General features: G+C 41.3%; 1 protein-coding gene across 1 annotated transcript in view; it reads right to left on the bottom strand.

Moving 5' to 3' along the window:
• The window catches only part of ITIH2 (inter-alpha-trypsin inhibitor heavy chain 2), an 88817-nt gene that overhangs the window by 33166 nt on the left and 32550 nt on the right, over positions 1-23101 (bottom strand). Inside the window, exons 4-12 of the mRNA XM_077264496.1 lie at positions 22332-22504; positions 21094-21198; positions 18853-19015; positions 18641-18748; positions 16051-16176; positions 15671-15787; positions 15277-15445; positions 2962-3087; positions 858-1039 (exon numbers count right to left, since the gene is read on the bottom strand). Coding sequence (XP_077120611.1) covers positions 858-1039; positions 2962-3087; positions 15277-15445; positions 15671-15787; positions 16051-16176; positions 18641-18748; positions 18853-19015; positions 21094-21198; positions 22332-22504 — 1269 coding nt within the window. The remainder of the gene's footprint in view (positions 1-857; positions 1040-2961; positions 3088-15276; positions 15446-15670; positions 15788-16050; positions 16177-18640; positions 18749-18852; positions 19016-21093; positions 21199-22331; positions 22505-23101) is intronic.

The raw sequence follows: 23101 nt of genomic DNA, 5'->3' as shown, positions 1-23101 counted from the left end.
TGGAACGAAGGTGGACATTTCAACAAGACAATGATCCCAAACACACAGCTAAGGAAACTCTCAATTGGTTTCAGAGAAAGAAAATAAAGCTGCTAGAATGACCCAGATTATCACCTTACTTGAATCCAGTAGAACATTTAAGGAAGAAGCTAAAGCTCAAAGTTCATAGACGGAGCACACTGAACCTTCTGGATTTGAAAAGTGTTTGTGTGGAAAAATAGGACAAAATAATAATAATAATGTTTATTTTTATATAGCGCTAACATATTCCGCAGCGCTTTAGTTTGCACACATTATCAAAATCACACCTGAGTAATGCATGTGACTAGAAACTATATACAGGGGGCTTATTGAAGCTGTCATCACCAACAAACACATATATATGAAGTATTAAATACATTTCAGTAAGTTTGTTCATTACTATTTCCCGGTGTCATTTCTCATTATTACATATAACTTAAGTTATTGACATCTAGGGTTTGATTTCTTTGCCTGTGTGGATTGGATTGCTTGTTATTAACATCTGGGAAGAATTTCATGTCAATGGCCTAGAGAAATATATTTACTTAGAAAATTGGTGACGTGTTCAATACTTATTTCACCCGCTGTGTATAAATATATATATATATATATATATATATATATATATATATATATATATATATATGGTTTATGATCTATAAATCAATATATGTGGTGCAACTCTAATCTGTTAATAAATTCAAAGTGGATTTCTATAAAAAAAATTACATTCTTGAGAAAATTATTTTTATTTCATTATAAACCAAACAGATTAGACCCTTACAAATGTTATTTATATACCTGGCTAGAAAAGTTAATAATTAAAGACAGAAAACCTTGAGTTGAGCAGCTGTATCCTGGTTTCCAAAAATCCTCTGAGCCAGCCCATGGTTCTCCTGGGCCAGTCTTTCTAAGAAGTCATAGTCAACATCAAACCCAATGCCAAGGGAATGAACGGAGAACTCATCGCGATTATTTGCTTTAACGTTCTTAAGAATTTTAGACAGTTTTAATTCACCTGGAAGAACAGGACAATAAATAAAATAAAATAATTTGAAAATAACTACCTATCTAGTTTTTTTTTTTTTTAAGTAAAAAAGCACTGCTTGGAAACTCAAACTAAATAGTAGATATCAAAAATGTCAGCAGAACTCCAAATTGTAAAAAAAAAGTGCAGTACTTAATTCACCCATATGAAATATGACATATCATATGGAGCCTATCTCAAGTTGAGCCCTTGAGCTATGTGAACGATTAGTGTAGACCATTGCTTGTATTTCTACTTAGAAACAGGAAACGCTGATACAGTTAGGTCCAGAAATATTTGGACAGTGACCAAATCTTCATGATTTGGGCTCTGCATGCCACTTTTTTTTAATTTAAAAGGAAACAACTTAGATGCAATTGAAGTGTAGACTTTCAGGGTTAATTATGAGTTAAACAAAAAAATCCATCAAATGTTTAGGAATTGCAACATTTTTTCTACAGAACCTCCTCATGTCAGGGGCTCAAAAGTAAATGGACAAACTAACTTTACCATAACTAAAATGTTTATTTTTAATACTTTGTAGAGAATCATTTGCAGGCAATAACTGGCTAACTTCTGGAAGCCATGGATGACACCAAATGCTGGCTTTCCTCCTTTGTGGTGCTTTGTCAGGCCTTTACTGCAGCTGACTTCAGTTGTTGCTTATTTGTGGATCTTTCTTTATTAAGTTTTGTATAAAGCATGTGGAACGCATGCTCGATGGGATTGAGATCTGGTGATTGACATGGACACTGCAGAATATTCCTATTCTTTGCCTTAAAAAACTCCTTGGTTGCTTTTGCAGTATATCTCGGGTACAACTGTACCGTGACGCGCCGTCCAATCAACCTTAATGCACTTGGTTGAATCTGAGCAGAAAGTATAGCCATGTACACTTCAGAATTCATCCGGCTGCTTCACACTAGTGACCCAGTAGCATGGGAAGAAATGCATGCCCATGCCATTACATTGCCTCCACCATGTTTTACAGAGGAGGTGTACTTTGGATCAGGAGCCATTCCAAGCCTTCACCATACTTTCTTCTTTCCATCATTCTTGTACAGGTTGATCTTAGTTTCATCTTCACGGGTTTCTTTAGATTTTTTGGGGCAAAGTCTAATCTGGTCTTTCTATTTTTATGGCTGATTAATGGTTTGCATCTTGTGAACCTTCTGCATTTGCTCTCATTAAGTCTTCTCTTTACAGTAGACTTAGATACTGAAATACCTACTTCCTGGAGAGTTTTCTTGACTTGATTGGATGTTGTGAAAGGGGTTTTTATTCACCATGGAAAGGCTTCTGCGATAATCTATCACTTTTGTCTTCCCTGGATGTATAGGTCTTTTTGAGTTCCCAATCTCACCAATGCACTCTTTTTTTTCAGAATGTACCAAACTGTTGATTTTATCGCGCTTAACTTTTCTGCTCTCTCTCTGATGGATTTCTTCTTTTTTCAGCCTAATAATGGTCTGTTTCTCTTCTATTGAGAGCATATTTGACCACATGTTTTGAGTTCACAGACACAGATTCCAAATGCAAATGTCACACCTGGAATCAGCTCCAGAACTTTTAACTGCTTAATTGATGATGGTTTAATGAGGGAATAGCCCTTGCAGCCCATTAAAGAGCTTTTGAGATAATTGACCAATTACTTTTCGTCCCTTAAAAAATAGGCAGTTATATATTAAAGGGGTGTAATTCCTAAACCATGATGTGAATACCCTCAATATAAAGCTGAGAGTCTGCACTTGAAGCCCACATTGATTATATAACTGCATCTTCAATATGTTTTGATAAACAGCTAAAATGTCACTAACTTGTCACTGCCCAAATATTTCTGTACCTAACTGTAGCATCAGCACATTACTAGTACCAGAGATTTTAGTTTTACCAAGGACCGATGTCTAACTTACCCACAGTGGGGTCTCCGTCTGAGACTAGCACAATCAATGAGACGGAGTTTGGATCCAGCAGTTTTTGCTCACTAGCTTCTTTCAGTATAAAGACTGCTCTCAGGAGTGCTTCATTGATGTTTGTACCTGACAATAATTAAATCACATTTAATGAAATTGTCTTTATATTTGACAGAGTGCATACTCTGTGTTATTTAAAAGTGAAACATATTTGAAAAATAAGTCCTTTTATCTAATAGGGGCCATAAAAAATGCACTGGACTCCTAGTTATGAGTTTGGTATATTCATGAGGAGCGCACTCGTCTCTTAAAAGTGACTGATGACTGACGGCTGTATATGTCCATCAATCATTATCCCAGACCCCTCACACCAATGATTGACAGATGTGTTTATCAAGGCAGGATAAGATTCTGACATGTCAGGCATGCATGTTATGAGCTGAAGGTAGTCATTTATTGATTTCAATTCTCATTTAGCACTGTATATACAATAACATTTAAAACCTTCTCCCAAATATCTAGATGGTTTACAGTAGCTTGAACTTCAATGCATTTTTTTTAAATATAAGAGATGCCAGAAACAATAAGCAGAAAAATGGAGATATGACGGGTGTAGTACGTAGCACTGAGAGTTCTCTTATGAATAAGGTTGTTGTATACACCAGAAACGCGTCAGGTTTCCTGAGGTTTCATTTTACTATGTTTGAATCTATTTTTCAATAAAGAAAGATTTTACTTATATCCTGGATGGATGTGCCGACACACTTCCTTTTCCTCCACAAAAAACCCTATACTCACCTCATGCCGGGGCCGCTCCAGCGGTGTTAACACTCATGGTCCCGTGGCTCTCATGCAGTTGTTGTGACATGTGACCCCGGTGCCCAATCAGCTCTGGTATCACTGTCTCCTCCTTTTGTCGAATTGAACATGAAGAGGACTTCTGGGCTGTAGCTGATCTCTGTCTTTCTCTTCATTTTCAATTCGACAGAAGGTGGAGACAGTGATGCTGGCGCTGATTGGATGCCAGCTTTACGTCTCACAACAACAGCACGGAAGCCCCTGTGAGAGTGTGTCGACACCCCGAGAACTGCGCCCTCATGGGACGTGAGTTTAAGCTTTTTTATTTTATTGGGGCCAAGCATGGGGTGTGATAAGGAGTTGTCCAAGTAGTGGACAACTTCTTTAAGTCGACTCCACATGCAGCAGTGAATTGCCCCAATCTGAAAAGATTTTGAGTGGTCTGCGAGACTGAAACGTTGTCTACTTTGAGAAAGGCGCACACTAAGCACAAATTTACCAACTATCTCAAAATATCCGGGAGTGATACTGTTCTACTGAAAAAGCAGTGAAGTCCCAGAGTGCCATTACATGATTTAAATATACTTAGATTTTCCAGTTTCTGCAGTCCTCTTTCACTCTCTGGCACTGCTGCTGACAATGCCATGACAACAGCCAGCATTTCTAGAATGCGCATAATTTGTTAGTACACTCATCATCAACATTGAAATTGCAACAACAAGAAAAAAAAAGTCATGGAATTATAGAAATCACAGGATCACCACACACAGATATACATGGTATCAATGAAGTTATTAATGGTTGTCTGAGGAATGTTCTGCCACGATGAAAGCACTTGGACTGCTGGTAGCTACCTTTGTAATTGTCAATCACTGACATCCCAGATGTGCTCAAAAAGAAACAAGTCCTGTGAGGGTGCAGGCCATTGCAGCATATTTAGGTCATTCAGGCTGCGCAAAGTAACACAAGTAACATCCGGCTTGATGTGGGCATGTTGAAAAATGGTTCTTGGGACACTTTCACGTTCTTTCATGACTGCCTCTTCATGGCATTGCCTATAGGGTCTGCAGACAAATCTGTCATGTTCTCAATGGCAAGAGAACATAGCATCAGCATATATAGGAACTAGCTCTTGGAAGATGGAAACTGAGCTGACCATGAACTAAACCTAACGCACAACTAGCAGTGGCCGGGTAGCATGCCTACGTTGATTCTAGATGCCCAGCACCAGCCGGAGGACTAAATAATGCTAGCAGAGGAAAATATTAGTCCTAGCTCACCTCTAGAGAAATACCCCGAAAGGAGACAGAGGCCCCCCACATGTATTGGCGGTGAATTAAGATGAAATTACAAACGTAGTATGAAAATAGGTTTAGCAAATTTGAGGTCCACTTACTACATAGCAGAAGACAGAAAGGACACTTTCATGGTCAGCTGAAAACCCTATCAAAACACCATCCAGGAATTACTTTAAAACTCTGGCATTAACTCATAACACCAGAGTGGCAATTCCTGTTCACAAGAGCTTTCCAGACACAGTAACGAAACTTCAGCTGTGAACTGGAACAAAAATGCAAAAACAAACATGGACAAGAGTCCAACTTATCTAGTAGTTGTCTAGGAGCAGGAACAAGCACAGAGAGGCTTCTGATAACATTGTTGACCGGCAAGCAACTAACAGAGCAGCAAGGTTATATAGCGACTCCCACATCTTGATGGGAACAGGTGAACAGAGAAGATGACAACACCAGTTCAATTCCACCAGTAGCCACCGGGGGAGCCCAGAATCCAAATTCACAACAGTACCCCCCCCTCAAGGAGGGGGCACCGAACCCTCACCAGAACCACCAGGGCGATCAGGATGGGCCCTATGAAAGGCACGAACCAGATCAGAGGCATGAACATCAGATGCATTCACCCAAGAATTATCCTCCTGGCCGTATCCCTTCCACTTGACCAGATACTGGAGTCTCCGTCTGGAAACACGAGAGTCTAAGATTTTCTCCACAACGTACTCCAACTCACCCTCAACCAACACCGGAGCAGGAGGCTCAACGGAAGGCACAACCGGTACCTCATACCTGCGCAATAATGACCGATGAAAAACGTTATGAATAGAAAAGGATGCAGGGAGGTCCAAACGGAAGGAAACAGGGTTAAGAATCTCCAATATCTTATACGGGCCGATGAACCGAGGCTTAAACTTAGGAGAAGAGACCCTCATAGGGACAAAACGAGAAGACAACCACACCAAATCCCCAACACAAAGCCGAGGACCAACACGACGGTGGCGGTTGGCAAAAAGCTGAGTCTTCTCCTGGGACAACCTCAAATTGTCCACCACCTGTCCCCAGATCTGATGCAATCTCTCCACCACAGCATCCACTCCAGGACAATCCGAAGTTTCCACCTGACCAGAGGAAAATCGAGGATGAAACCCCGAATTACAGAAAAACGGGGACACCAAAGTGGCAGAGCTGGCCCGATTATTGAGAGCGAACTCCGCCAATGGCAAAAAAGCAACCCAATCATCCTGGTCAGCAGACACAAAACACCTCAGATATGTCTCCAGGGTCTGATTAGTCCGCTCGGTCTGGCCATTCGTCTGAGGATGGAAAGCGGACGAAAAAGACAAATCTATGCCCATCCTAGCACAGAATGCCCGCCAAAATCTAGACACGAATTGGGTCCCTCTGTCAGAAATGATATTCTCAGGAATACCATGCAAACGAACAACATTTTGAAAAAACAGAGGAACCAACTCGGAAGAAGAAGGCAACTTGGGCAGAGGAACCAAATGGACCATCTTAGAGAAACGGTCACACACCACCCAGATGACAGACATCTTCTGAGAAACAGGCAGATCTGAAATAAAATCCATCGAGATGTGCGTCCAAGGCCTCTTAGGAATAGGCAAGGGCAACAATAATCCACTAGCCCGAGAGCAACAAGGCTTGGCCCGAGCACAAACGTCACAAGACTGCACAAAGCCTCGCACATCTCGTGACAGGGAAGGCCACCAGAAGGACCTTGCCACCAAATCCCTGGTTCCAAAAATGCCAGGATGACCTGCCAACGCAGAAGAATGAACCTCAGAGATGACTCTACTGGTCCAATCATCAGGAACAAACAGTTTATCAGGTGGGCAACGATCCGGTCTATCCGCCTGAAACTCCTGCAAGGCCCGCCGCAGGTCTGGAGAAACGGCTGACAATACCACTCCATCCTTAAGGATACCTGTGGGCTCAGAGTTACCAGGCGAGTCAGGCTCAAAACTCCTAGAAAGGGCATCCGCCTTAACATTCTTAGAACCCGGTAGGTATGACACCACAAAATTAAACCGAGAGAAAAATAATGACCAGTGCGCCTGTCTAGGATTCAGGCGCCTGGCGGTCTCAAGATAAATCAAGTTTTTGTGGTCAGTCAATACCACCACCTGATGTCTGGCCCCCTCAAGCCAATGGCGCCACTCCTCAAAAGCCCACTTCATGGCCAAAAGCTCCCGATTCCCAACATCATAATTCCGCTCAGCGGGCGAAAATTTACGGGAAAAGAAGGCACAAGGCCTCATCACGGAGCAGTCAGAACTTTTCTGCGACAACACTGCCCCAGCTCCGATCTCAGAAGCGTCGACCTCAACCTGAAAAGGTAGAGCAACATCAGGCTGACGCAACACAGGGGCAGAGGAAAAACGGCGCTTAAGCTCCCGAAAGGCCTCCACAGCGTCAGGGGACCAATCAGCAACATCAGCACCCTTCTTAGTCAAATCGGTCAATGGTTTAGCAATATCCGAAAAACCAGCAATAAATCGACGATAAAAGTTAGCAAAGCCCAAAAATTTCTGAAGACTCTTAAGAGAAGAGGGCTGCGTCCAATCACAAATAGCTTGAACCTTGACAGGATCCATTTCAATGGAAGAGGGAGAAAAAATATATCCCAAAAAGGAAATCCTCTGTACCCCAAAAACACACTTAGAACCCTTCACACACAAAGAATTAGACCGCAAAACCTGGAAAACCCTCCTGACTTGCTGGACATGAGAGTCCCAGTCATCCGAAAAAATCAGAATATCATCCAGATACACAATCATAAATTTATCCAAATAATCGCGAAAAATATCATGCATAAAGGACTGGAAAACTGACGGAGCATTTGAAAGACCAAAAGGCATCACTAAATACTCAAAGTGGCCCTCGGACGTATTAAATGCGGTTTTCCACTCATCCCCCTGCCTGATACGCACCAAATTATACGCCCCACGAAGGTCAATCTTAGAGAACCACTTGGCCCCCTTTATGCGAGCAAACAAATCAGTCAGCAACGGCAATGGGTATTGATATTTTACAGTGATTTTATTCAAAAGCCGATTATCGATACATGGTCTCAAAGAGCCGTCTTTTTTTGACACAAAGAAAAAACCGGCTCCTAAGGGAGATGACGATGGACGAATATGTCCCTTTTCCAAGGACTCCTTTATATATTCTCGCATAGCAGCATGTTCAGGCACAGACAGATTAAATAAACGACCCTTTGGGTATTTACTACCCGGGATTAAATCTATGGCACAATCGCACTCTCGGTGCGGAGGTAATGAACCAAGCTTGGATTCTTCAAAGACGTCACGATAGTCAGACAGGAACTCAGGAATTTCAGAGGGAATAGATGATGAAATGGAAACCACAGGTACATCCCCATGAGCCCCCTTACATCCCCAGCTCAACACAGACATAGCTTTCCAGTCGAGGACTGGGTTGTGAGATTGCAGCCAAGGCAATCCTAGCACCAAATCATCATGTAGATTATGCAGCACCAGAAAGCGAATAATCTCCTGGTGATCCGGATTAATACGCATAGTTACTTGGGTCCAGTATTGTGGTTTATTATTAGCCAATGGGGTGGAGTCAATCCCCTTCAGAGGAATAAGAGTCTCCAAAGGCTCTAAATCATACCCACAGCGTTTAGCAAAGGACCAATCCATAAGACTCAAAGCGGCGCCAGAGTCGACATAGGCGTCCGTAGTAATAGATGACAAAGAGCAAATCAGGGTCACAGATAGAATAAACTTAGGCGGTAAGGTGCAAATGGAAACAGATTTATCAAGCTTTTTAGTGCGCTTAGAGCATGCTGATATAACATGAGTAGAATCACCACAATAGAAACACAACCCATTTTTCCGTCTAAAATTCTGCCGCTCGCTTCGGGACAGAATTCTATCACACTGCATACTCTCTGGCGACTTCTCAGTGGACACCGCCAGATGGTGCACTGGTTTGCGCTCCCGCAAACGCCTATCGATCTGAATAGCCATTGTCATGGACTCATTCAGACCCGCAGGCACAGGGAACCCCACCATAACATCCTTAATGGCATCAGAGAGACCCTCTCTGAAAGTCGCCGCCAGGGCGCACTCATTCCACTGAGTAAGCACAGACCATTTACGGAATCTTTGACAGTAAATTTCCGCTTCATCTTGCCCCTGAGATAGGGACATCAAAGTTTTTTCTGCCTGAAGCTCCAAATGAGGTTCGTCATAAAGCAACCACAAGGCCAGAAAAAACGCATCCACATTGAGCAACGCAGGATCCCCTGGTGTCAATGAAAAAGCCCAGTCTTGAGGGTCGCCCCGGAGCAAGGAAATCACAATCCTGACCTGCTGTGCAGGGTCTCCGGCAGAGCGAAATTTCAGGGACAAAAATAATTTGCAATTATTTCGAAAATTCTGAAACCCAGATCTATTCCCCGAGAAAAATTCCGGCAAAGGAATTCTCGGCTCAGATACAGGTGCATGACAAACAAAGTCTTGCAAATTTTGTACCTTCGTGGCGAGATTATTCAAACCTGCAGTCACACTCTGAAGATCCATTACAAACAGGTGGACACAGAGCCATTCAAAGATTAGAAGGAGAAAAAAAAAAAAAAAAAAATTCTCAGCAGACTTCTTATTTCTCTCCTTTCTTAGCCAAGGATATTAACCCTTTAGTTGGCCGGTCAAACTGTCATGTTCTCAATGGCAAGAGAACATAGCATCAGCATATATAGGAACTAGCTCTTGGAAGATGGAAACTGAGCTGACCATGAACTAAACCTAACGCACAACTAGCAGTGGCCGGGTAGCATGCCTACGTTGATTCTAGATGCCCAGCACCAGCCGGAGGACTAAATAATGCTAGCAGAGGAAAATATTAGTCCTAGCTCACCTCTAGAGAAATACCCCGAAAGGAGACAGAGGCCCCCCACATGTATTGGCGGTGAATTAAGATGAAATTACAAACGTAGTATGAAAATAGGTTTAGCAAATTTGAGGTCCACTTACTACATAGCAGAAGACAGAAAGGACACTTTCATGGTCAGCTGAAAACCCTATCAAAACACCATCCAGGAATTACTTTAAAACTCTGGCATTAACTCATAACACCAGAGTGGCAATTCCTGTTCACAAGAGCTTTCCAGACACAGTAACGAAACTTCAGCTGTGAACTGGAACAAAAATGCAAAAACAAACATGGACAAGAGTCCAACTTATCTAGTAGTTGTCTAGGAGCAGGAACAAGCACAGAGAGGCTTCTGATAACATTGTTGACCGGCAAGCAACTAACAGAGCAGCAAGGTTATATAGCGACTCCCACATCTTGATGGGAACAGGTGAACAGAGAAGATGACAACACCAGTTCAATTCCACCAGTAGCCACCGGGGGAGCCCAGAATCCAAATTCACAACACAAATCTCTGACTATCATTGTATCCAAGACAAAAGCGGTGCTTATTAGTGATGAGCAAGCACTCTCGGGTGATCTCCGAGTATTTGTTAGTGCTCGGAGATTTTGTTTCGCTGCCTCAGCTGCATGATTTACGGCTGCTAGCCAGCCTGAATACATGTGGGGGTTGCCAGGTTTCTAGGGCATCCTCACATGTATTCAGCATGTCTAGCAGCCGTAAATCATGCAGCTGCGTGGACAAAAACCAAATCTCCGAGCACTAGCAAATACTCGGAGACCACCCGAGCAATGAGTGTACTCGCTCATCACTAGTGCTTATTGCTGAAGAGGATAGACCTCTATGCAAGCCTCTATTACTATCTTGGTCTGCAACATGATAGCCTTTAAGAGCCATGAGGTCAGCTCAATGAAACACCTGTAGCTGGTCATCTGACTTGTAGCCCAATGTAATGCAAACGGCTTTTGTTGGTATGTGTGCACACTGTTTAATATATTAGGCTTGCTATGTGATATCCAATATCACTTTCAGTACAGGACAGATCACAGTTCTCTGTTCTTATGAATCAGACAAGATCAAGTAGGAAACGGCCTTCAGGCCTTCACAAGGGAATGTCACATGGGTCCTACCCCAGGGATTATGGCGTAAAGTGGGATTATGTACGGTAGTTGGACCCCTCTAGTCTTCAATCCAGGTACATTAACAACTTGGTGTTTCATTAGTTAGGCCGTGGAGCCTGTGGCATACATTTAGTGTGGCAGAGCATTATTCAGACAAGCATTTAAAACCTCATTGATAGCATGCCAAGGTGTCTAAGTGCAGATACTTCTGCATGTGTTGCTCATACTCAATACTGAGAAATTCAAGATATTTTGAAAGTGTTTTTTCAAATTTTTTTAACATTTGAATATCAATAACATGTTTATCAATATTGTGATTTCAATAATTTCACAAATTTTCCTTCTTAGTGTTCAAACTTCAGTCTTGAGGAGTATGTTAAATACAGTCATTGCCAAAAGTATTGGGACCCCAGAAATTGTACCAGAAAATGAAGTATTTTTCCCAGATAATTATTGCAATTACACATGTTTTGTTATACACATGTTTATTTCCTTTGTGTGTATTGAAACAACACAGAAAAAAAAACAGAGAACAAAAGCAAACTGGGCATAATTTCCCACAAATCGTTAGCATCTTTCTAAGATTGTGGATAAACAATTTTTGTTTCAAGCATGTGATGCTCGTTCAACTTCAACTGTGGCAAGTAAAAGGTGAGGGCAATATGAAAATTACACCTGAAACTGGAGAGATTGATTCAATCTTTGCATTGTGTTTGTGTGTGTCACACGGAGAACAGAAAGAGAAGAAGAGAACTGTGTGAGGACCTGAGAACCAAAATTGTTGAAAAATATCAATAATCTCAAGGTTACAAGTCCATATTAAGAGATCTTGATGCTTCTTTGTCCATGATATGCAACATAAACAAGAAGTTTACAGCCCATGGCACTGTAGCTAATCTCACAGGACATGGATCACAGGGAAAAATTGATGAAAGTTTGCAGCGCAGGATAGTCTGCATGGTGGATAAGCAGCCCCAATAGAGTTCCAAAGAAATCTAAGCTGTCCTGTAGGGTCAGGGTGCATCAGTTTCAGTGTAAACTATCCGTTGACGTTTGAATGAAATTAAACGCTATTGGAAACCCAGGAGGACTCTACTGCTGACACAGAGACTTAAAAAAGCTAGACTGCAGATTGCCAAAATGTATGTGAGTAAGCCAAAATTCTTCTGGGAAAGCATCTTGTGGGCAGATGAGACCAAGATAGAGCTTTGGGAGTGGAGAGCAGTGAATATTCATTCTCTTTAATAGCGGGCACACGTGATCGCCCAGCTGCTGCAGGAGCCGCCGTCTGCGGCTAGCAGTGTGCCCACTATTAAAGAAAATGAATATTCACTGCTCTCCACTCCCATAGTCCCAGGTGTGGGGAGCAGTGAATATTTTAGCAGCTGACCTCATCACGTGGGGGTGCCTGGCAGTGACGTCACGCGCTGCTTGCACGCTGAAATCAGCTGCTGACATCAGAACAGGTAATGTAAGTACAATCGTTTATTTTTTATGCCTGCAGTGTGATGGGGCCATATATACCAGGATGGGGATCGGGGCCTTTTATACCAGAATGTGTATGGGGGGGCCATGTATACCAGGATGGAGATGGCGGTCTTGTATACCAGGATACGGTGCCATGTATACCTGGATGAGGGGCCATGTATACTTGTATGGGGCCATATATATCAGGATGGGAATGAGGGCCATGTATACCAGGATGGGGATGGGGCCATGTATACAAGGGTGGGGATAAAGCCATGTATACCAGGATGGGGATGGGGGCCATGCATACCAGGATGGAGTCCATGTATACCAGGATTGGGATGGGAGCCATGTATACCAAGATGGAGTGCCATGCATACCTGGATGGGGAGCCATGTATATCTAGATGGGGGCCATATATACCTGCATGGGTTCATGTGTACCAGGATGAGGATCATATATACTTGGATGGGGACATATATATCAGGATTGGGGGGGCATATGTACCAGGATGGGCACATATATAAGGAGGTGGCGGGGACCCTCAGCTGCCCCCTCCTTCCGTATATGCCAGACATGTGTTCTCCTTGCGGTGCTCTAATAGTTGGCTATGTATCAATGTGTCTATATGTCTACTATGGTACTACTGTTTACTGTGTTATGGCAGCATGTAGTTCCCTTTAATTCTATGTCTTAGTAGTGTACTGCAATATGTTATCTGTTGGGACAGAAGTGGTTAATAAAAGGGGTCTGAACTAGCAGCCTCAAAGAAGCAGGAAGCTCCTGTTTCTGGAGCAGTGCCCAGGCAGGCTTGCCCAGGGCAGGAGGCTCTGCAGGGTTGGGAGACTGATACTCCCCTGGAGGGGAGAAGGTGCTGTCCAGGATCCCCCAGCAGTGGAAACGGGCACCAGGACTGAGGAGGTGCCCACCAAGGGACTGTTAGCTCTCAGGAGCCGAATGGGAGCTGCTGCGGCTGCTGATGTGATAGACTTTGCTAGGGAAAGTACAAGAAGTCATATCTTCTTCATTTTATCTTTAAAAAACAAGTTTTCTACTGTTGGAACCGGAGCGTGCCATGTGATGCATATGGAGAACGCTGTTCCTCTGTGGAGAGCAACCGAGTGCTGAAGGTAATTTGTCTGTGCTACAGGACTGGAGATGCATCTGTCTGTTTATGTACAAGGGGGCTGAGGTGCTTACTAACCGTTGCTTAATGGACTCGCCCACGACTACCACCCCGTGCCATGTTGTTACACATATATACCAGGATGGAGGATATTAGTACAGAATTGGGGGACATTACCCCTATAACAGTGTTAACATCAGAGCCCCCCCCCCATAACAGTACATCACGGCCATACTTGTTGCTTACATATTTTTAAAATTTTCCTCCCCTAAAACCTAAGTGCATCTTATTAGTCCAAGAAATATGGTACTTCATTTTCTGGATCAATTTTAAGAGTGCCAACAATTTCGAGTATGGCTGTAATTGATTCTTTAAAATAAATAGATTATACAGCATAATGCTGATGAAATAAAAAAATATTAACTCATGTTTCTAAAATGGTTAAAATTGCAAAGTGTTGTAAAAACAAACAACTTTGCGATTTACTTCATATTAAAAGTCCTCTCCCTTCTTAAACATTGAATTATTTTAAATTTTATACTTTTGCAGCTCATTGCCTAGTTTACCAACCACCTCTGCAGTGGCTGGTTTCCTAGTCAATGAGCATGTACTGGTTAGATGATTGCTATACAGTCTGTAAATGCTGCCCTGAAGTTGCCTCTGCTTGCAGCAGAGAGGGCACAGTTTAGGCCAATGTCTCAGCCATGCCAGTGGTGTGAACTGTCAATCTTTAGGAGATGTGCACTCCTGAGGAACGAACATGGGACAATACCTTTAATATATAATTTCTGGGGAAAAAAATTCAGCATAACCAACTAACTCTGTATGTACAAAATTCAAGGGAAAGCTGTAAATCACTGCGTGAGACCTTCTAATGGACTTCTAAGTATAGAAAGAGCAGCCAAGTCAGCCAAGTCAATATAATACAAGGTATTATGAATCTCTTATCCTAAAGTTACCTTAAATGGGAACCTGTCAGGTCAAAAAAAAACACTATAAACCTGCAGATATGGGGTTTATCTGCAGGTTAAAAGTGTTCTGAACCTGCATGGCTTCAGCACTTTGGCCCGCGCTGCGAGAAATTGAACTTATTCCTCCCAGCAGCTTTCGGCTTCAAGTCGTAGGGTGACGCCGTGGGTTCAGTGACTGCTCTGTGTATAGAAAGCAGTGGCTTTAACTTCTGCCCCATCACTGACTGACAGCTGGTTAGCTTAGCGAGCTGTCAGTCAGTGACGGGGGCACGGTTATAGCCTCCCTCTCTTTATACACAGAGCGCTGACTGAGCCTGCCTGGTGCAACCCCTGTGACTTAAATCGGAATGCTGCCGGAAGGATTAAAGTTCATTTCCTCCCAGCAGCGGTGGTCTAAGTGCCAGCATCGGGCAGGTTAGTGCATGCTATTAACCTGCAGAACAACCCTATATCTGCAGGTTAATAATGTTTTTTCGCGTTAAAGGATCCCTTTAAATAATTTTTGCTCTAAATGAAACAATATGAAATGGATTTTTACATTGATCTGTAAATTACTTTTTTTGTAGTTAAAAATCATTCATTGTTTGATACCATGAAAGGCACATATTTTTTAGTTTACCTCCAATAGGTTGTATATTCTGTACATATTTCTTGGCACTTTGTACTTCAATGGGTGATGCAAAAACAAGCTCGTCTTTCCAGCATCGAATATTATGGTTGAAGTCTACAATCCCAAACTGATCATCAGGACGAAGATCATCTAAGATAGATTTCATAGCTTCAATTGTCTATAAGAAAAAAAAAAGCATTATAATGTGTGAGATTTCTCAGAATAACCTGACATCATATTATTATGACAACTATTATTAGGATTATTAATTTATGTACTCTTTTGAAACCAATTAAAAAAAGCAAAAAGCACAAGTGTTCAATGAATGCAAAGGATAATCTGTCATAAACCTCTATATTCCCATATCGGAGGAACTATATAACTAAATCAATTTAACACTTACCTGTCTCATTTTAATCCCCCACATGGAACCACTGACATCAATCACAAATAAAATGTTCTTTGGAAGTGGAGGCTGATTTTCTGGAGCAAAGAAATGGAGGAAGTATCCATTGAACACCTGAAATTCACAGAATAACCTGTTATGCATGCTGAATATAGTAAGATTCGGTTTCATGATTATCTTTGTGCCATATACATTCAAAAGTCACGTTAAATACGGTAGTTTTCCAAAAATGACGTTCACGCTTCTGTCATAATTTGTGTTCTTGATATCTCGCTAACTGGTATGACTGATCCATTGTCACACCAATCTCAACTGCTCCTGATGAGTCCCTATGACATATATAATGGGGCCTGTCAAGTTTCTGTCTGGTATTTTACCTGGAGTTGACTGGACCTATCCCTCTTGACGTCATATTTTATACTTAGTCTTCCATTCACCGCAGTTGTCACACAGGAGGAGCACTCACGCTGCTGATCCACAGTTGGCCTGAAAGATATATGAGCCTGAAAAAAGGTTAAATATTGAAATGCAAATGAAAATAGAACGATAATAAAAAAAAATTAAATTAATTATATTTTACATACTTATTTTAACAGATTATCCATTGCAGAATACTATGGCCCCGATTCATCATGACAGGTGTTTTTCATGCCAGTCTTGCTAAGGATAGTAGTGGATATACGGCACTCAAAAATAGGAGAATATGGGTGCTCACTCGGGCAAGGGTTCCAATCCGTGTAAGAATAAATATATCGAGATACTCGGCACTCCTAAGTTTGCGATATGTATTTTTATATAGGCAATCCAAAAGAAAAATTTGTGCCTTTTCGGCCCTAAGGAATGGGCCTTCATCAAACTCAGAATGCTGGCAATATGGCAGGTTTGAGCAGCACAATCGAAGGGCAATGTAAAATTGTGTGGTAATGAGTGCTCAATACCACGCAATTTCATATTGCCTTTTTATTGAACTGCTACTCTCAAGGTTGCCATATTCCCAGCAATCTGACTTTGATGAAGGCCCATTCCTTAGGGCCGAAACATCACAGGAGTGCCATGTACCTTGTTATATTTAGGCTGGATAAGGAGTTGCGCTGGAGTCAGAAGCTGCTAATTCACTAAGAAGTACATGCCTCTTAATGAATCCGATGCGTTTGAAAACTGGTGTGTGTCTCGCCACAAGTCTTACTTTAGTCAAAGACTGGAGTAAGATTTGTCGGACAAGGTACGCTGCAACTCGTCATGAATTTAACTTGCTGGGAGTTGCCACACTCCAGCCCACCTCAGATCCACCCACTTAAGTAAAACTGGGCAAAAGGAATATGAGAACGCCAAAAGCTCAAAAATTTCAGTGCAGCCTTGCGTTGCACCAAAATATTGCATCTTTTCAAAACTTTTTATGCAGGAATTCAGGAGTAACAGCTGTATGTACAGACTTCTGTGCATGATATATCAGTATAAGGACATGGAAACGCTAATAAACATAACATAATAGAAGGAATGTTTTACCGTCATTATTATTTATGGATGGAAAAGCTCTTAAACTCTTGTTTTGGCTATTATTATTCATTTGCTTTTCATATTATACCAATAAGAATAATGAGCAGGGCTACTCTCCACTGTTTTCCTTACAAGTTTCAATGCATTCATCATTGCATGTAAATATACTGGTAGCAACTTTCAGAAGATATTTGGCCACTCACAGCAATATGTGCTTTTTAGCAGTGAGCAAAAAGATTCCATCAATTTATGTTGAATATTTGGGAATTCTCAAAACAGAGCAAATTCAAATAAATAGCGATTCACGTTTGTCTGAATCACCTAAAACAGCTACCTCCATCATTTTACACATTATAGAACATTGTATCCACCATGTAAGGCTGCAGCTGGTCGATCTTCCCAAACCCATGGTGCCTTGCAGCTATCTCATCACATGGTATCTCGCAGCCAATCAGGTGGGACTATCATAGACTGTATAAAAGCAGAGGCAGTAAATGCAGCAAGTCTTTTACTGATACATCTAGATAGTGAGGGAACATCACAGTTCATAGTTTGGCTTAGAGATAAGGAGAAAAAGCCATAAAAACACTGAAGAAGCTGCACAGATATTATGTGATAGTCAAGCAGTGAAGGCAATGAATGTATAAGGAATAAACTGTTGGTTAACATCTGCCTACCTAAAGCCATATATATATTAAAGAAGTTGTCCACTACTTGGATAACTTCTTCTCATACCCTCACAAAATATTAAAGCTTATACTCACCTCCCATGCCAGATCTGTTCTTGCTGTGGCTGCACTTGCTCTCCCCAAGGCGCTCGTGCAATGTTGTGACCTGCGACGCTGGAGCCCAATCAGCCTTTGTACAAACTGAGCATAAAGAGGAAGTCAGCTGTAGCCTCGACTTCCTCTTCATGCTCGATTTGTCTGAAGGTGGGGACAGTGATGCCAGCGCTGACTGAACGCCAGGGTCCCGTGTCACAACAGAGCCCTAGGACCGTGAGTGCCAACACCGCTGGAATGGCGCCAACAAGGAGGGGGTATAGGCTTTATTATTTTATTGGGGCTAAACATTTTGATTAAGAAGGGGTTGTCATAGTAGTGGCCAACCCCTTTAAGGTTACTTTGACAATACATAGGCTATTTTTACATTAAATTTATTGAAATGGGTTTGATAAAATTTTAGGAGACCTCAAAGTGTTATCCATGTCTTTTCAGGGCAATTGGAGGCTTTGCAGCACTTGCAATTCACGATGAATTAACTTGCCTTGATTCAGATTTTTGAGAAATTTCAAAAGATTTACACCTCACAAGTATTTACATTTAGGGTTCAACAGTTTCAGGTTTCATAAATCTGAATGTAGTTATGACAATTTCAGAGTTATTTGTTAGTTTGTTTGTTTTTTGTCTCTGGTCTCTTTACATAACATGTCTTTACACACGTGTAACATAAAATTAATTTTCTTTTTACCTTTTGGTCTCCTAGGTCAACATTAATGATGTCAGCAAATTGTTTTGCAACTGGGTTAACCACAGTGAGACTACTGATTCCTTCAGGCTCCAAGACGTAGATATCCACCTGGAAACATAAATTTACTATTATGATAAACAGGGTGAATTATGTTTCTAGTCATTTTAAAAGCTTGATATTCTGTTTCCTGTTACATACCCTCCACTTCTTACCTCAAAATGTTTAGCCAACCGGCCCGGCTGGAGATAGAGAACATGTTCATAGGCACCTAGTTTCCTCTGAATGGCTTCCTGGTAATGAAGTTCAAATTGAACTTTTGTTCCTCCGGGAACATTTAATTCAGCTTTGAAATTTTCCATGTCTAGGGAGTTAGTTCTGTAGCGGAAAATAGGAGATATTGAGATCTTGTAATTTATCATATATATGGAAAATTCAATAATGTCATCACCCTTTCACGGTTGCTTACCTGCATAGCTTGACCACAGTTTACAATGGAACAGTGGATGCACACATAGTAGTGGTAGAGTATAAGTACTAGAATGTTCTAAACCATAGATAGTAAATATAAGAAAACTGACTGAACAGCAATATAGCACAGTAAATTTTGAGTGCAGACATTGATCTATTTGCTAAACCATAGATACCCTGACAGAAACCATAACTAAATCCTCCAAAGTGATACTATTCAAATTGATGTTTGTGACACAATCTTTAGTCAGACTATTAGTTATCTATTTCTATAAGAAATCACACAAATTAGATAAAAGTCAGTCAAACCCGCCAATTCCAGTGGTATCGATCAATAATCTCTTATGTATGCAGGTCTTCTGAAACACCTGCGATATTAAGTAATGGCCTTGTTCCCACAGGAGATAAGACTCTGCTAAAGGGGTCTGACAGCAACCAATTCCCTTGGCTTAATTGAAGTAATCAGGCACGTTTGCGAGATAGCTTTATCTCTGGGTTAACTATGGCTTGTTGGCCAGACAGGAACAGCTGAAAACCTGGAAACAGCGGTGTACTGCCTTGAGTTGGGGTGGAGCCTGTTGCCGATTGGCACTGCAATCCCTCCATCTTGCGTACCGATTTTGGCAATGATGGACTAGGGAGCCATTAGCTCCTTGTTCCACCATTTAGCCTTTGTACCTTTGTCTTGGCACAGCACGTGCAATGGTGTCACTTGATAAGGTCTATCGTGTAGAGCCCCAGTCCATACACTGCACAGTGCGTCCATGAACCGGCACAAGGTGAGTAGTATTTCTGTGTTTTTTCATTGACAGTCAGTACTTGTGGGGTGAATCTGTGGAGGCATCATACTGTGCATGGGGGCAGGCAGATATCATACTGTGTGGGGAAATATGGGGCCATCATACTCTGTTGGGGGAGTGTGAGGACCATCATACTGTGTGTGGGAGGGCTGTGGGGATGTCACACTTTTGGGTAAGAGCTGTTGAGATATTATACTGTGTAGGTAAGAGCCTTTACATGTGGGGGGATACTGCTTTTTGCTATACTGCTTTTTATAAATGTTATAAAACGGAGTGAATTATATTGTTTTTGATTAGTTGATACTGATAATGATACGTGCTACAATACTTCATAGCGTACCATGTATTAGCAGTAACAGCTTCTCAATAATAAACAATAACATTAATAAATATGTTAATGATAATATTCATATTAAGCAGCATTAATTTCAGTCTGTTCATCCAGCCCTCCACAACAGACACGGTCTCTTACATGGTCATTGAGGAAAATTAATTTCCCACCCCTGGTCTATGGCATATTGTGTAATGCACCTTTCATTGATTTATATCTCTCACTATGATCATCTCTGTCAACTGCACCACACACAGGAGCTCTCGACTAATGTGTATGGGAGCCATAAAGGGGAATTGGTCAGCAGGTTTTGCTATGTAATCTGAAAGCATCATGATCTAGTGGCAGAGAGCCTGATTCCAGTAACATGCCATGTGTTGTTGTTTCAATAAAATCAGTGCTATATCAGCATGAGATTATCACTAGAGGACTAGTTGTCTCTTGCAATATACTCCTCCTGCTCTGTAAGATCCCGCCACTATACACAGAAAGCTGCTATTTAGACGTGTGAGCAGGGTTATACACAGCTCGGCATTCAGAGAACCATTAGAACTGTAGCAGAGATAATAGTGATTTTACCAAAATGATAGCAAGCAGCCCAGTAAATTATTCACGAATACACCATGGACCCAAAGCCTTTTTTAAAACTAGATTTGAAGTTGAACGATTGCATGGTTGAAGAAACCATCATGTTCTGTACTCCATGGGAAATCTGGGTCTGTGAGCACTGATTTTCTTCATTTTTGAGGGTTTTGAATATTTTTTAGATTGTATGCTTAAGAAAATATTACATTGATAAGATATTAATAAACTTCTACACAAAAAATGGCATTGTGCAATAATGTTCCTCTGACCTTAACAGTCCGGCTGATTTGCCTCTTGCTCTTGCTTTGGAGTACAAGCTTCTAGCCTCCGACTTTTCTCTTATTGAGCCACTAAATGTGATGCCATTGACATTCCTGAAAGAAAGTTTTTTGCAAAATAATTATAATATTACATAGTTACATAGTTGAAAAAAGCCATGGTCCATCAAGTTCAGTCTTTCTTCACTAATATAGTAACATAGTAACATAGTTAGCAAGGCCGAAAAAAGATAATTGGCCATCCAGCTATTCCGTCAGAATAATTCCCCAGATCTACGTCCTTCTGAAGAACCTAATAACTGTAAGATACAATATTGTTACGCTCCAGGAAGACATCCAGGCCTCTCTTGAACCCCTTGACCGAGTTTGCCATCACCACCTCCTCAGGCAAGCAATTCCAGATTCTCGCTGCCTTAACAGTAAAGAATCCTCTTCTATCTTGGTGGAAAAACCTTCTCTCCTCCAGTCACAGAGAATGCCCCCTTGTTACCGTATAAACAGATCCTCGGAGAGATATTTGTATTGTCCCCTGATATACTTATACATGGTTATTAGATCACACCTCAGTGATAAATTATTTGTAACTAAATTATCTATAACCCGCAATGTTATGTGTACTAAGGAAATCATCCATCCATTTTTTAAAAGCTGTTATAGTGTCTGCCATCACTTTTCCGTTTTTGAATTTCCACAAAAATTTAAAATAACCAATAAATTGTGTTGAACTTCACAATTGTGTTCCACTTGTTGATTCTTCACCAATAATTTACATTTAGTATCTTTATGTTTGAAGCATGTTATGTGGGAAAAGGTTGAAAAGTTCCAGGGGGACGAATACTTTCGCAAGGCACTGTATCTACATTATACCTCATTTGCTAATTGTTTGTCCATTCAGTCATCTTATCCAGATCGTTTTGCAATATTGTAATGTCAAAGTCAGATTTTAGTCTCCTAAATAGTTTGATGTTGTCAGCAAAGTCTGACAATTTGCTCTCAATCCCATCCACAAGGTCAGTAATAAAGAGGTTAAAAAGAATCAGTCCTAGTACAGATCCCTGCAGTCCCCACTGCTGACTATATCCCATTTAGAGAACACACCATTTATGACACTTATTTTATTAGGAACCACAAATCTGTACTAAAAATAAAACCTTTAAATAATAGACAATATATTTTAAAAATCTGAAAGGTGTATCGAAGCATGAGAAACAGATTGGAATTATGCTTACATCGTGAAGTTATTGATCAATGCACCTTTTGGTATCTGGATATCAAATGAGAGACTCTGCCCGTGTTTGGCATTGTTTTCCACTTTGCTTTGTATCATGGTATTAACAAAGTGGGAAGTGATGGATGATTGCACCTTGTAGCTGTACAGGGAGATTGAGTCATGGGACGGTGCCTGGTAGGAGGAATGATGGACATACCATTGTCACTCAATTGTTGCATTATATATGGAGACATTTTAATCAAACACTAATCATGAAATATATAGGGAGTTTTAAGAATATTAAAGGGAGACCATCATGTCCAGAAGCAATATTTACATTCAGATATGAGGTTCATCTGCAGCTAGATAGCATTAAAATCGTGTTAGACCCCATAAGTGAAGCAGCATCTACAGGGAGAAAATTCAATTTGATTTTCCTTGTAGCTGCTTGCTTCCAGTCATCAGGGCAATGCAAGGAGCAGTTATAGTCATTGGTTACTGTGTAACGTGGCTCGAGGCAGTAGCTGAGGGTGAGGGACTTGTCTCTTACGCCTCAGCACATTACATGAAGGTGGGATTCCTGCACTGCCTCAATGACTCGAAGCAAGCATACACAGAGATGATCTAAGTTCAAGTTCATTTTCTCTCTTTAGCCGCTGGTTCAGTAAGGCAGGCAGGCATGGTTTTAACGCTATATTTGCAGGTAAATAGCACTTCTGTATGTGGCAGGTTCCCTTTAAACTATAAAAGAGCTCTAGTGAGACCTATGATATAAAATAAATGTAAAGT

This window comes from Ranitomeya variabilis, chromosome 5, assembly GCF_051348905.1.
Source record: "Ranitomeya variabilis isolate aRanVar5 chromosome 5, aRanVar5.hap1, whole genome shotgun sequence".
NCBI lineage: Eukaryota > Metazoa > Chordata > Amphibia > Anura > Dendrobatidae > Ranitomeya > Ranitomeya variabilis.
The sequence above is the reverse complement of the archived record's forward strand: the minus strand, read 5'-3'. Positions and strand labels throughout refer to the sequence as shown.